Source organism: Cetorhinus maximus, chromosome 1 (genome assembly GCF_964194155.1).
Source record: "Cetorhinus maximus chromosome 1, sCetMax3.hap1.1, whole genome shotgun sequence".
Taxonomy (NCBI): Eukaryota; Metazoa; Chordata; class Chondrichthyes; order Lamniformes; family Cetorhinidae; genus Cetorhinus; species Cetorhinus maximus.
Window position 1 is genome coordinate 154,528,444 of NC_135879.1, and position 16,085 is coordinate 154,544,528.

A 16,085-nucleotide genomic window follows, 5' to 3' on the forward strand; every position below is an offset into this window, starting at 1 on the left:
CTGGAGTCACATGTAGGCCAGATCAGGAAGGACAGATTTCCTTCCTTAACAACCTGGTAGTTTCATGGTCATTACAAAGACTAGCTTTTTATTCCAGATTTATTAATTAGTTGAATTTGAATTCCACCAGCTGTTATGGTGAGATTTGAACTCGTATCTTTGAAGCATCAGTCTGGGCCTCTGGATAATTAGTAACTCTCCCATTACATTACCGTTCCTAAATAGTATCAGATATCTAGCACCTTATATGGTTTGATATTATCTTTCTCAACAATTGGCATTTAATCTTGCACATCTGTTGTATTGATATTACTATGACAAGAACTTTAAACCTGGCCTCAATGTGTCTTAAAGAAGAATGTGTTGCTGGGAAGACATTGGTTAGCATGATGAGAAATTGCAAGCTGCTTCGCATTCAGGCTGTCCAATGGGAACTTGTTAATTCTTTCAGCTAACACTAGGTGCCAGGCTAACTTGTAGCAAGATAGGCTGATCGTGACTGTGCCAGTTGAGAAAGAGCTATCCAGCCTAATCCCTTTTCAGCTCTTGGTCTGTGCCTTTGTAGTTTACGTCTTATCCAAGTGTTTTTAAAATGCAATGCGTGTTTCTGCCTCTACCCTCTCAGGCAGTAAGTTCCAGACCCTCAACATGGTCCAGGTGAAAAAAAATTATCCTCAACTCCCCTATAAGCCTTCCACCAATTATTTTAAATCTATACCTTCTGGATATTGACCTCTTTGCTAAGAGGAATAGGCTCTTCTTATCCAGTCTACCTGGGCTCCTCATAATTTCATACAGTAATTCCTCATTTAACCTAGGGCAGAATTTTGATGTCGGTGTGCGGGGGCGGGCCCGACACGTTGATGTGTAAAATGACGCGTGATGATGTTTGGCGTGCGTCCTGACGTCACCGTGCGCCATCGCGATATTTTGGAGGGCGGGCGCTATGAGTTCCAAGGCGCACCAGTCATTATTTAACGGGCCACTTAAGGCCCTTGAGGTGGTACTACACAGCGATTTTTCTCAGCCTGTGTGATTTTCAGAGCGTCGCACGGGCACAATGGGCATGTGGGTAGGCCACATTTTGAAAACCTCATCCATGGCCAGGATAAGAGGGGTGAGTGGGCTCGTGAATGCGTGTTGTTAATCATTTACTTTAGAAACTTACTGCTACTTGCTTGTGTGAACAGGACAACTTCAAATCTCTTTAGAGTTGCTTTGACAGGAATAACAGGCTTCAGGTCAGAACTCTGGAGGAAACATAATTCTTGGGGCCTTGCAGGTTTCAGGCAGCCTTCCCTTACACTGGGAATGGGGATTGTGCTCTCCACTGGAGGCACCTCCTCTGAGGAAGAGAGGGCCAGAAAGGGGAGGAGAGCAGGAGTCCATATTCAGCCTCCAGGGGAACCACCTTTGGGAGGACAGTCGCAGGCACAAGGGGTGCAGGGCCAACAGGAAGTGAAAGGCGGAAGGGGCCGCAGAAGACACCACTATCCTGCTGTCAGGGTTCACAGGCGGTGATGCAGCTAGATCAATATGTTTGAGGTGTGGTGCCGAAGGAGTCTCCATCTCTCAAGGGAGACAGTGACCTCCATCTGTCAGATGATAAGCCCTGAGATCAGTTCCAACTGTGTGGGTGGACACCCCATGCCAGTGGTGTTGAAGGTCACAGTTGCTCTCAACTTCTATGCCTCCGGCTCTTTCCAGGGGACGGTGGGTGATCTTTGCGGAGTCTCCCAATCGCTGTCCACAGTTGTGTCAAGCTGATGACAGACACTCTGTTCAGGCGTGCATTGACTTTCATTCACTACTGCTCGGATGAGACCAGCCAGGCGGAGCGAGCCAGAGGCTTTGCAGCGATTTCTGGGTCCCCCCCCCGTCTTCAGGGTGCAATAGACTGCACACATGTGGCCATCAAGGCGCCAGCGGGTGAGCCCGGTGCCTTCGTCAACAGGAAGGGCTTCCACTCCATGAACATGCAGATAGTGTCTGATCACAGGATGCAGATTCTGCAAATCTGTGCCAGGTACACAGGCAGCTCCCATGACACCTACATACTCAGACACTCCCAGGTGCTGAGGATCTTCAGTGCTCCAGCCCGGCTGGATGGATGGCTGCTGCGTGACAAGGGCTATCGCCTCAAAAGGTAGCTCAGGATGCCTCTCCATCATCTAAGAACAGCGGTACGATAGGAGCCAGGCCTCCACAAGGGCGGTGGTCGAGAGAACTATTGGTCTTCTCAAGATGCGTTTCTGTTGCCTGGACTGTTCAGGGGATGCACTGCAATCCCCAGATTGTGTGTCAGTGGTAGCGGTTGCATGCTGTGCTCTCCACAATCTGGTGCTGGAAAGGGGGGAATGCAGTGGAGGAAGAAGATGTAGACACAGATGCTCTGGCTACAGACGATGAGTCCAGCAGTGAGTCCGAGGATGAGCGCGCTCAGGAGAACACTGAGGGGATAGACACTGACCCGGGCAACCTCCAAGTAGGCAGGGACACCCAGGAGGCTTTGATCCAACGATCCTTCAGCTAGCCCCAACAGATGGACCTCCAACACACGCCACAGCTGCAGGCTCTATACTCGATACCTGAGAGCAACATCTGCCTGGTTAGGAACATTAACTATGTAACTTGTCAATAAAGCTCAATGACAAACAAGTCACTCATAATATCATGAGTTCCCCTTCACCTGCAGAAGTAATGAAGCACCCAGAGGCTTGTTGAGAACTAAAACATTTAATGATTTCATGCAACAAAACAGTAATGAAAGTGCATTAAGAGGTATTGAGCTGCACACCAAATGAAAAGCAACTAATATGGGGGCAACAGAAAACCACCAGTGAGAAGCCCGTGTTGTGCCTAAGGTGATTTATGCTTACGTTTGTGGGTGCTACATCTAGGTGCTCCCCCCTTGCTGGCACTGGTATTGGAGACAGCCTGCGCACTCTGCTGTCCTGTTGGCCTTGATGACCTTGGCAGGCGTCCTCTGGCCCGTGGAGCCTGTGCTGGCCCCGACTGGGAGGGAACGGCCAGTGGCATGGCTGGCATCTCCCCAGTCGCCGCAGTCTCATCGGATGCCATGGTCACTGGCAGAGGGGTGGAGGTGCTGCTGCCCTCGTCCCAGTGCCCTGAGAGGAGCCCATAGAGACAAGAAGCAGCTCGTGCGCCATTGTGAGGTCGCTTCAGGACCTCCCTGCTCACCATTGGTGGATGGGTACTGAGCTGGGGTACTGGGATACTCCCACATTGACAGTGACCACCTGAATGCAGGTCCGAGCACATCCCCCGGAAGCCCTGATTGTTCTCCTGGAGGAGCCTCTCCATGAGAGTTGCCACTCTCTCTCCATGGAGGAGGCATTGTGCTCGGCCATGAGGGTCATTGCATTGCTCATGCTTCTCATGGACTCCTCCATCACGGAGACCATGGCACGCAATGCCTCATGTATCTCCGCCAGATCCTCCTGCACATCCTGCTGGACTTCCAGCATCTGCTGCCTCAGGGACGACTCCAGAGGCACATCATCAGCCGCCGACTGAGCATTTTCCTGGTTCCCAATAGTCCTCTGACCGCTGTCACCATGGGCACTCTCTGTCTCCGCCTGCACCTCAAGCGAGTGTGAAGTGCCCTCACCACTGTACCCCGGGACACTAGCCGATGATCTTATCCCCACTGAGGTGCTGGTATCTGCGCTGGTGCCTGCCTGGCTGAGATGGTGTGACACTGGTGCGTGTATATTTTCAGGGCCCTTAGGGGTCAGTGGCAGTCCCTCTGCCTCCTGAGTCCAGGCGTGCTCCAGTGAGGCTGAAAGGAAGATTAGTTGAAGTCATCACACTGTTAATGTGCATGCCTGGCACCCAGAGCAGGATGTGCTCCTCCTTCCGTTATCAATGGGAAATCCATGTTGGATGCTGAAATCAATATACAGTCAACAGTGGAATGTTTGCTCTGACAGACATTGTGACCTCAGTGCACGGCACTCTTACCTCCCAGTGGCACCCCAACCTCACCGCTGCCGGTAGACCTCTCCAGTTCGAGTGCCTCCTGCTCATATCTGGTCAGTATGAGTAGCTGGGCCTCCGCCAGTCCTCATCCGTTCAGCGTTATTGTGTGCGGTCTTCTCCTGAAAGGAGAGAGGAGCATTGATTAGTCTACCCTGTACCTGCATTGCCATTGCAGCCCTGCCACCCCCACCTGAGTGAAACATTGCAGGGCTCATCCGATTCGTAACTCTGGAGCCGCCATACACTCACTGCAAACAGCCAGGGCTGACCCCCTTGCCCAGATGCTGTCTCCATCACATTTGCCACTCACACTGTAAGACCTTCCAAACCAAGGAGCACTACCACCTAGAAGGACAAGGGCAGCAGATGGATGGCTGCCCCGCCACCTAGAAGTCCTCCTACAAGTCAGTCAGCATCCTGACTTTGAAATGTTTTGGCATTCCACCACTGCGCCTAGGTCCAGGTTCTGGAGCTCGACCCCAAAACAGTACTGTGGATGTACGTGCAGCACGTGCAGCGGATACAGAAGGCAGCTCACCACCACCCTCTCAGGGGCAACTAGGCATAGGCAATAAATGCTGGCCCACCCAGCGAAGGCCACATGCCGTGAATGAATGAGTACAATAACAAAATTCTGAGGGGAGGTGGGGGGAGGGGGGGGTGGTGTGTGTGTGTGCAACCTAACTGCTGTGCTAAGTGACCCATGCCAACACAGTACTCACCCTTCCCGATTGCAAGAGGTTGTTGAACCGCATGTGGCACTGCACCCAGGTGCATCTCATCACATTGTGGGAGCTAACCCCTTCTGCCACCTCCTCCCAGGCACGTTTTGTCATGTGGGGGGGCCTCCTCCTCCTCCTGTCCCTTGGCACCACGATGTCACGCCGTGCTGCCACCTCCTCGAGGAGGGCACTGAGGCACTCATCTGAGAATCTCAGGGCACAATGCCCCGCCGACCTGCTCTCCTGCCTGGCCTGCTCTCCGAGAGCACTCTTGGACATCCTTCTTTGTGCCACCATTGGCAGCCTTTGGAAGGCTGCCTGTGCCATTTTTAGACAGGCCGCCGGGTCACTATGGGACCCGACGGTCATTGGACTCCCATTGCCACCCGCTCCTTCCTGCTGTTCTCGGGAGCCACAACTAACGCCGCGTGAGCCTTAATTGGCCCGCCCACGTAAAATGGCGGCGCGGAGCCAATTGCAGGTGGCTGTTGGCTTCATGCCCGCCCACTCCTGCTCCCGAACAGCCTGCCCACCATAGGAAAGATTCTACCCCTAGTTACGTTCCTTAAATGTGTGATTTTAAGTGAAACAATGTTAAGCGAATCAGATTTTCTCATAAGAATTTATGTATAAACTGGAGTTAGGGTCCACAGCAAGCTCCTCCCCTGCTCCCCAGCAAGCCTTACACCAATCCTCAGTGAGTCTCCCCACAATCCCCAGCAAGTCTCTCCCCGATTCTCAGCGATTCTCTCTCCCACCCCACCATCTCCAACAAGTCTCTCCCTAATCCTCAGTGATTCTCCCCAGTTTCTGTAACCCCGATGTCTTGTCTTGTTTTTGCTTTCATCGGTCCTCGTTCCGAGGTTGGCCATACAATGAACAATCTTTATCCACTGATTTTTATCCTAAGCTGCCCTAACTGCTTGTCCCATAGAGAGGCCAGTCCACATTCTGATATTATCCATCCATGCCAAACTGGGTCTTCCTTGTGCACGTCTTCCAGGTCTTTTGCCTTGCATTACTTCTTTATTCAAGCACTTCCCTCCTGTTTGCATCACATGTCCAAATTATGCAAGGTTCCTTGATTTCACTGCCTCAAACAAGTTCCTCTTAACACCAGCATTCTCAAGTACCGATTCAATTTTCCACTTGGCTGTCCATGACACAAGTAATATCTGTCCATGTCCTTTCATTTCAAATGCTCTTACTCAGCCTCGTCACTCTTCTTGATGGTCCAGCTTTCACAGCCATACATTGTCATCGGCCACACAAAGGCTTGCAGAAGATGAATTTCCATTGTAACTGAGAACCTCAATGCGGAAATAGCAAAATTATAGCACTTTTGGCCATTTGGAGCAAGCCAGTGAGCAGTGCAATGAGCAGGGCAGCAAGCGGGTGAAAGCACAGCTGGGGTGAGGTAGTGAGCGGGGCCGAAGCCGGGTAGCAAGCAGGGCAGAAGCAGGGCTGAGCTGGGAATCTACTAAGCCAACTCCTGAGATTCCAGACAAAATCTGCTGACGGTACTGTTCCATTGCTCTGCTGACAGTGATGACGACACGCAACACAAGCAATGGTGACATAAAAATGGAAATCGTGACATAAATTAGAGAAACAGGCCCTAAATAATAAACAACTTTAAAACAAAACGTCATTAAGCGGGGTGACTTAAAGTGAAAACTTAGTGTACGCCTCATTTAAATCTCCTCTTAGCCTCCTCTAATCTAAAGAAAACAACCCCCGACTATCCAAATTTTCCTCATAACTAACATTCTTTAGTCTGAGCAACATCCTTGTAAACCTCCTCTGTACTCTCGTGTGTGATCACATCCTTCCTGCCATGCGGTGACCAGAACTGTACACAGTCCTCTAGCTGTGATCTAACTAGTGTTTTATACAGTTCTGACATAGCCTCCCTGCTCTTATATGCCTCGGCTAGTGATTTAAAATATCCCATACGCCTTTTTAACCAAGCTTATCCACCTGTTCTGCTACTATGTATAACAGGTACCACAAGCAAATGCTGACTCATAAAATGGATTTTACCTAAGAGTTTCAGTATATTTTGAAAGGTAATGTCATGATCCACCCTTCGAATTTAATATATAATTATTACATGGAACTTTCTCCATCCAGATTTTAAACAGTTCTGTGCCTGGATGTTAATGAACTGATAAAGTGTTTGACCTGAAACATTCTGTTCTTTGATATGCTGACTGCTTTATGCATTTCTAGTGTTTTTCTGTTTGTTTAAATTGCAGTGTCTTTCAGCATTTGTGTTTTTTAATCTTGGGTACCAAGAACATGGTTTCATGCCTGTATAAGTTTTCCGGTTAAATCTAAATTATGTGTGACCTGCAAAGAGTTTTCTTCCTCCCAGTTCATTAACAGTTTCATCAACTTCAGAAGCACCAGCGTCATGCACATTTTCCCTTTCTTTTAAGATGCGTTCAATCTGCAGTTGCTGCTGTTTGATCCGAAGCTCCAGAGCTTTCACCTGAGCCCTTAGTCGTTCTTGTTCCTGTTGACAGTCAACTGGTGCCTACAAAATGAAACAAGGCCATCATTCAGAATATATACTGGTTAGACCTCAGCTGCAGTTCTGGGCACCACACCATAAGAAGGATGTGGATGCATTGGAGATAGTGCAGAAGAGGTTTACGAGAATGGTTCCAGGAATGAGACACTTGAGTTACCCTTGGAGAGGGGAAGGCTAAGAGGAGATTTGAAGGAAGTTTTCAAAGTCATGAGGGGTCTGGACAGAGTAGATTGGGAGAAACTGTTCCCGCTTGTAAACGGATCGAGAACCAGAGGGCATAGTTTTAAAGTGTTTTACAAAAGAAGCAAATGTGAGGTGAGAAAAACCTTTTCATACAGTGAGTTGTTAGGGTTTGGAAGGCACTGCCTGGATGTGTGGTGGAGGCAGGTTCAATTGAGGCATTCAAGAGGGCATTGGATGATTATTTAAATAGAAACAGTGTGCAGGGTTACGGGGAAAAGACAGGAGACTGGCACTAAGTTAAAATGCTCAGACACAATGGACCAAATGGCCTCCTTCTACACTGTAACAATTCTGTGATATACCTTCGTGAGAATCTGCCATGAGAAAATTGGAAAGTATTTCTGTGTTCAAATAGCCGTAAGAAATTACCAAGTAGATGAAAAGAAACCTGTTCTGAGTGGTAAATCTGAAATGCAGACTACCCCTTTTAAATCAAAGTTGTTTAATTCAAATTCAAGAAAAAATAAGAAATAGCATGCATTAATATAGCATCTTTCTTTCATGCACTCAACATTCCAAGTGCGTTACATACAACTGAATATTTTTAAAGTGTTGTCAATGTTGCAATGCAGGGAAATGTAGCAGCCAATTGCCCCACAGCAAGGCCACTTTTTTTGCACTAATTTCCTATTTCCATCTGTAATTTGCATTAATTCAAAGTACTGAACTGTCAACTTTTAAATAGAAATAATAGCTTTGTCATATCAAGATCAGTGTGTATTAACATTTAGCAAAGGAAGTGGTGCCATTTTACATCACAGGTAAAAACAACTAATGAAGCACAATTTGTCTGTGTTGAACAAAAACAAAAATACCTGGAAAAACTCAGCAGGTCTGACAGCATCCGCAGAGAGGGATACAGTTGACGTTTCGAGTCTGCAGGACCCCTCATCAGAACTAAGACATAGAAATGAGATGAAATATAAGCTGGTAGAGGGGGGTGGGACAGGTAGAGCTCGATAGGGGGCCAGTGATAGGTGGAGACTGTTAGGGGGAAGAAAGTAAGTAAGAATTTATGGTAAGGGAGAATTTATTGAAAAGGAATGAATTACTTAAAATCTCCAGGTGACCAGGGCTGCCAAGCACATTGGCAGTTAAAGGTTACCAGATGAACTTTGCGCAGCCTTAGGGCCTGCAAACAACAGAAAGGCCTTGGGAGCCGGACTGCAGTCAGAGCATTGGCAATAACAACTAAGATTAAGTGTGCTCTTCAACAGATAGGGGAAGAACAGATGGTCCCAGTTTAGATAGGAGGGAAGGTCTCTGCCTGGGTGAAAAATAGGGATATATGAAGCATGTACCTGTTACGAGATGTCTGTTTAATGTGAATCTATATGTTGATGAGATCGGAATCTGGAAACTTTTCTTGCACGTGACCAATAATGTATAAATATGTTGAACATTTGTAATTTAGCAGAGTACTATCTCAAGCTGCATTGAGATGGTCCTCCCCTTGCAATTGCTCGAATAAACGATCGTGACCTGTACCTGAGACTCCTGTGGTCCATTTGTCAAAGTGACCACAACAAGGCCAAGAAGAGACTGCCAAAGATGTCATAGACAAAAGGACAAAGGGGTGTTGACGGTGGTGATATTATCTAAAGGATGTGCTAATGGGGACATTAAGGGTAGCAAGCAGGACAAGCTAGTGGCAGATGGCCCTAGTTGGGGTGGGGTGGGGGGAAGGGATTGAAATGGGCTAAAAGTTGGAGACGAAACAATAGATTGAAATAAATTTAAAAATATGAGGGAAAAGAAAAATATATTTATAAAACAAAATTATAAATTATTGGAAAAAGGGGGATCGGAAAGAGGGTGGGGATGGAGGAGAGAGTTTATGATCTGAAATTGTTGAACTCAATATTAAGTCCAGAATACTGTAAAGTGCCTAGTCAGAAGATGAGGTGCTGTTCCTCCAGTTTGCATTGAGCTTCACTGGAACATTGCAGCAGGCCAAGGACGGACATGTGGGCATGAGAGCAGGGTGATGTGCTGAAATGACAAGCGACAGGGAGGTCTGGGTCATGCTTGCCATTGACAAGGGTGGTGCTGTTGTTGTCTGGCGCACTAACCTCTACCTCACAGAGGCTGAACGTCAACTCGCAGACACTTCCTCCTACCTCCCCCTGGACCATGACCCCACCACTGAACATCAAGCCATTGTTTCCAGGACTGTCACTGATCTCATCTCCTCTGGAGATCTTCCCTCCACAGCTTCCAACCTCATAGTCTCTCAACCTCGGACGGCCCGCTTCTACCTCCTACCCAAAATCCACAAACAGACCTGTCCCGGCAGACCGATCGTGACAGCCTGTTCCTGCCCCATGGAACTCATTTCTTGCTATCTTGACTCTATTCTCTCTCCCCTTGTCCAGTCTCTTCCCACCTACATCCACGATTCCTCTCATGCCCTAGATCATATCAACAATTTCCAATTCCCTGGCCCCAACCGCCTCCTCTTCACCATGGACGTCCAATCCCTCTACACCTCCATCCCCCACCGGGATGGTCTGAGGGCTCTCCGTTTCTTCCTCGAACAGAGGCCCGAACAATCCCCATCCACCACTACTCTCCTCCGTCTGGCTGAACTTGTTCTTTCACTGAACAATTTCTCCTTAAACTTGCCTCACTTCCTCCAAATAAAAGGTGTGGCTATGGGTACCCACATGGGCCCCAGTTATGCCTGTCTCTTTATGGGGTATGTGGAACATTCCTTGTTCCAATCCTACTCAGGCCCCTCCCACAACTCTTTCTCCGGTACATCGATGACTGCTTCGGTGCCGCTTCATGCTCTTGTCTGGATCTGGAAAAATTTATTAATTTTGCTTCCAATTTCCACCCCTCCATCATTTTCACGTGGTCCATCACTGACACTTCCCTTCCCTTCCTTGACTTATCAGTCTCAATTTCTGGTGATAGACTGTTTACCAATATTCATTACAAGCCTACCGACTCCCACAGCTACCTCGACTACAGCTCCTCACACCCCGCTTCCTGTAAGGACTCCATCCCATTCTCTCAGTTCCTTCTCCTCCGTTGCATCTGTTCTGATGATGCCACTTTCCAAAACAGTTCCTCTGACACGTCTTCCTTCTTAACCGAGGTTTTCCACCTACGGTGGTTGACAGGGCCCTCAACCGTGTCCGGTCCATCTCCCGCGCATCCACCCTCACACCTTCCTCTCCCTCCCAGAACCATGATAGGGTTCCCCTTGTCCTCACTTATCACCCCACCAGCCTCCGCATTTAAAGGATCATCCTCCGCCATTTCTGCCAACTCCAGCATGATGCCATCACCAAACACATCTTCCATTCACCCCCCTTGGCAGATTTCCGCAGGGATCGTTCCCTCCGGGACACCCTGGTCCACTCCTCCATCACCCCCTACACCTCAACCCCCACCCACGGCACCATCCCATGCAACCACAGAAGGTGCAACACCTGCCCCTTTACTTCCCCCTCCTCATCATCCAAGGGCCCAAACATTCCTTTCAAGTGAAGCAGCGCTTCACTTGCACTTCCCTCAATTTAGTCTACTGCATTCGCTGCTCCCAATGCGGTTTCCTCTACATTGGAGAAACGCAGACTGGGTGACCGCTTTGCGGAACACCTTCGGTCTGTCCGCAAGCATGACCCAGACCTCCCTGTTGCTTGCCATTTCAACACACCACCCTGCTCTCATGCCCACATGTCTGTCCTTGGCCTGCTGCAATGTTCCAGTGAGGCTCAACGCAAACTGGAGGAACAGCACCTCATCTTCCGACTAGGCACTTTACAGTCTTCCAGACTTAATATTGAGTTCAAAATTTCAGATCATGAACTCTCTCCTCCACCCCCACCCCCTTTCTGATCCCCCTTTTACCAATAATTTATAATTTTTTGCAAATATATTTTTCTTTTCCCTTTTATTTTTAAATTTATTTCGATCTATTGTTTCATCTCCACCTTTTAGCCCATTTCGATCCCTTCCCCCCACTCCACCCCCACTAGGGCCATCTGCCACTAGCTTGTCCTGCTTTCTACCCTTAATTCCCCCATTAGCACGTCCTTTAGATAATATCACCACCATCAACATCCTTTGGCCTTTTGTCTACGACATCTTTGGCCGTCTCTTCTTGGCCTCCACCTATCACGGGCTCCCTATCGAGCTCTACCTGTCCCCCCCCACCCCCCCACCCCCTGCCAGCTTATACTTCATCTCATTTCTATACGTCTTAGTTCTGATGAGGGGTCATGCGGACTCGAAATGTCAACTGTATCCCTCTCTGCAGATGCTGTCAGACCTGCTGAGTTTTTCCAGGTGTTTTTGTTTTTATTCTAGATTTCCAGCATCCGCAGTATTTTGCTTTTATCTTGTCTGTGTTGATGTGTCCTGCAAAATGTATTTGTTTATCATGCCAAAACGGGAACTTTGCAGTGCCATAAAGGGCAACAAAGTCTTTTGCCATTGCATTTCTCTTCCGATTGAATTTAAGGCAGATATAAGCAAATTATTTTGTATAACTGTGATCATCAAAGTTCTGAATCTTGAACTGATTAAAATATTAGTTCATGGAAAATTAATGTAAAAATCCAAAATGAACAACAGGTTCTCTCTTGTTGCATTTGATATTTCTTTAAATTGTTTTGAATCATATTTTTAAAGTTAATGTTAAACAGCTGTAAAACTAATGTCAACTTTACAAATCTTTAGCTCTGTAATAACATGGGCTCCCGCTGGAACAGGAAAAGAGGAATTGAGGTTCTGGTCATTGGGGAGTCACTCCAATCTCCACTGACCATTCCTTTCCTGGTGTGATGGAGAAAACTAAAAGTTTAAAACTCAGAAGAAGATATGGCCAGAAACATTGCACCAAGCTGAAAATCCCACTAACTGATGTTCAAGATATCTCTGAATACATAATGGGGCATTTGTTTGTCATTGTAGCAGCCAGGGGTAAACAACAAAGCCACAGCATGCTGCGACATGAGCTAAAGCAAATTAGCTACCTTCCGTCACTTGCTCGTTATGAAAACAAAAATGGACACTGGACAGTTACATCTCCCCAAAGTACTGATAATTCCTTGATAGGAATGTTGCTCTCTTGCCTGTGCAATTTCTCCGGGCAGTGACCAGACGGCGTGATTCATTCCCTGCAGCTCCTTCACTCTTTACAAATGCAACGTTCCCAAGTTGCGAGGGGAGAAGGATCGGGGTAGGGGGTGGGGGGAGATAAGGCCGAGGTCAGCGCGGTTTGTGACTGGAATGTCGGTGCTAGATCCCCATTCTACAATAGAAAACATCTGGCACAGCTTTCCATCCACGTCCACTCTTTTCTGTTTCAGCAAAACGCATTGCCACCCTATCTTAGTATTGTAGATGTTATGAATCAACATATAACTTAGCGGCGTATTTTGCTTTAAGACTGCAACGCTTGAGTTTGAGGTTTCTTAGAAGATGAACGAAGTAAATAGCAAAAGCACGTAGCCGCTTTCCATCACATTGTACTCACTTACCGAGCGACAACAATCCAACAACAAGCTGCACACCAACAGGGAATACACACAAACCAAGACACGCTGCATTTCGGAATTTCTGTTTGTAAACATAAAATTAAAAGAAAAATAAATGAACCACAGAAGGCCATTATTACGAGACTTAGATTTTAGATTTATAACAGGGAAACAACCAAATTATACTTCGACTAACTGTTCAAAAGGCAAAGACAAAACACTTACAGCGTCCTGAGAATGGATGTAACAGAACTCCTGTAAACTCCAAGTGGCTACGAGTCTTGTGGCGGACCAGAAGAGTTTTAGCTTCAGCTGCTTTCAGGGTCCGTGGTTTTTTTTCTCTGGTGAGTCAGTGGGCAGGAATCTTTTCCAAGGCCTTTGTCAAAATATCAGCACTGGTCAGCAGAGCCAAGGAGACGCGAGGGTGACCGCAACAGAGGAAGACAAAAGATGGAACATACCCCAGTGCACAGATAGCTGGAGCTGATTAAGTTTTTACACAGAAATAAAATTAGGTAAGAAGGCTGGGGGGGAATGTGTGTGTGTACGATTTAATTAAGTTGGAAACGAAATTGATAGCAGTCAGGCTGTCTGGGGGGTTTGAAATAAGAAAATAATAGAGGTGCTAAATTTGAGGTACAAGTAAATAGGTTAGATCTAACATGTGCATTTTTAGATAAGTTGAGAGTTTGCTTGAATATCAAAGGGGAGCCTGAGGTGACAGGAAACAGGTTTGCATTTCGCAGGAGTTCCATAGGTAAATAGTAGTGGGGATATATTTTATTTACCCAAAAACAAAGACATGATAGTGACACAAAAGATTTTATATTTGGAAGGATTTGAGTTTCAAAGAGGTGTGAGAATACTAGAACCAGAGATGAAATGGGGAAAAATGTATTTTAGAGTTATTGAGGAGATAACTGGAGCTGAGCTGGGAGCTGTTAGCTTTGGGCTGGGAGGAGGTGCATTTTGAACCAATCATCCTGTCAAACCAGAAAAGTCTTGGGCTGTAACAAGCAGTTTTATTCTGAAGCAGATTCCACTGCAGGGTGGAAGAGGGTAGATGTCATGTGGTATGCCTTTATTGAAGCTACAGCAGTTTGCCTTGTGTAATATTACTGGATTTCTTTTATAGTTAACATCTATAAGGGAGTGTTGCCTGGAGGTGTTTACACGTGGATCCAACCAAGTAGAGAGGTTTTTTTCGCTACGTTTTGTAAGATTAGCCTTAATTGTGTAACTGTAATTTTGTGTGCATAAGTTTTCTTTTATTCTTGTTTATAAAACTTTTACTTTTAATTTTTGAAATCCCAAAAGTGTTACTGGACCTCTTACTGCTGAGATCAGTACATTGTCTTCTCATTTTTAGAATCCAAAAAAAAGGGTATGGCCCATAAGCCAAGTTTCCCTCTGGGATATGGTTTGTGCAGCAATTAACACTGGCTGTGGTCATAACAAATTTGGGGGCTGTTTGCGGGATTAGTAAAATTCCCTGATTGGGTTGGAGTTTGTGAATCCAAGGAATACGAGTACGAGAAGAACACTGAACTCAGGAGTTTTGTGTTGAGGGGTTTAAAGTGGTTGGACTGCAGAATAAGTTTGGCAATTGCTATGACTTTTCTGGAAATGGAAAATGTAACTGTGGAGTATCTGAAATCTTTGACTAAAACTCAGTTGAAAGAATTAGAAGATAAAGTGCAAGTAGAAATAAAAGTGGAATTTTGTAAGGCTAATATGGTTAAAGTACTAACCCAGCATTTAAAGTTGGAGGAAGGGACACCTGAAACCATTGTGTCATAGCTGGAGGTAGTAAGACTTCAGTTGCAAATGAAGCAGCTTGATATAGAAAGAGATAGAGAAAGGCAAAAGCTTGAATTGGAAGAAAGAGAACAAGAAAGTGTAATAAAAAAAAACTCGAGTTAAAAAGAAAGGAGAAAGAAAGAGAAAATACAAAACTGGAAAAGAGTAAGACAGATTAAAAGAAATAGAAACAAAGCTTCAATGGGAAAAGGAGGAGCAGGAAAAGGAAAAAAAGGCTACAAGAGATATAAATGCGAAAGCTTGAACCTGAACTTCAGAGAGAGAAGTTATCAATTGAGGAAAGAGAGAGGAAAAGAGATAGAGAGCTTCAGAGAGAGAACAAAGTCAGACAATATGAATTGTCTAAAGTGAACTTTGAATGAAGGAAAAAAGAGTGGTTCAGATGGTGATTTTGATTCCTTTGAGGAATTTGATTTAACTAAAAATCTTCAGTTGGTGCCTTAATTTACAGAGGATGGAGTTGAAAGATATTTTACCTAACTTGAAAAGCTAGCTATGAAATTGAATTGGCCAAAAGATGCTTGAACTATCATGTTACAGAGTGTTTCTTCAGGTACAGCAATGAATGTGTATGCTAGCTCATCAAAGGAGCAGTCTGCAGATTACGAGCTAGTAAAGAAGAGCTCTTGAACTTGTCCCTGAAGCTTATCAGTTGAAGTTTAGAACTTTAAGAAAAAGACTTAATCAGACTTTTGTACAGTTTGCAAGAGAAAAAGAAACGATCTGAGACCAATGGTTCAGTGCATTAAAACTAGATAGGACTTTTGAAAATGTAAGAGAGGTTATGATTATGAAAGAATTTAAATATAGCAATCCAGTAATCATTAAGACATATTTAGATGAAAGACAAAACAAAAAGATCAGGGAAGCTGCTGTTTTAGCTGATACGTATAATATTTCACACAGACAGTTTAGTGGAGGAAAAGGGTCATATGGAAATCAGCAGGGAAGTTGAAAATCTAGAAAACCTAGTTATTGTAAAAAATGTTAGTAATAAAGATCAAACCGAAGGACGCCAGTCTATTAAAGATGGAAAGGTGGAAAGTAGAGTTGAATGTAGGAAACTGATATATTACCTGATATAATAAGGCTGGACACACAAGATCAAGTTGTTGGAGGTTAAACTGGAACCGTTTGGCACTCAGAAAAGTTCGTAAGTAAGAGTACTGTGGGCTCTGAGATCCAGAGGCAAGAAAAACCAGTGGGTTTTGTAAAGGTGGAACAGGAAGAATCAGTGATAGCTAGAGAAGTGGGAATGTATTCACAGCT

General features: G+C 45.8%; 1 protein-coding gene across 1 annotated transcript in view; it reads right to left on the reverse strand.

The window, feature by feature from the left end:
* Positions 1-13,368, reverse strand: part of fgl1 (fibrinogen-like 1) — a 37,215-nt gene extending 23,847 nt beyond the window's left edge. The window contains exons 1-3 of the mRNA XM_078548465.1: positions 13,221-13,368; positions 12,999-13,077; positions 7,077-7,263 (exon numbers count right to left, since the gene is read on the reverse strand). Coding sequence (XP_078404591.1) covers positions 7,077-7,263; positions 12,999-13,067 — 256 coding nt within the window. The 5' untranslated portion in view covers positions 13,068-13,077; positions 13,221-13,368. The remainder of the gene's footprint in view (positions 1-7,076; positions 7,264-12,998; positions 13,078-13,220) is intronic.
* Positions 13,369-16,085: the final 2,717 nt, after the last annotated feature.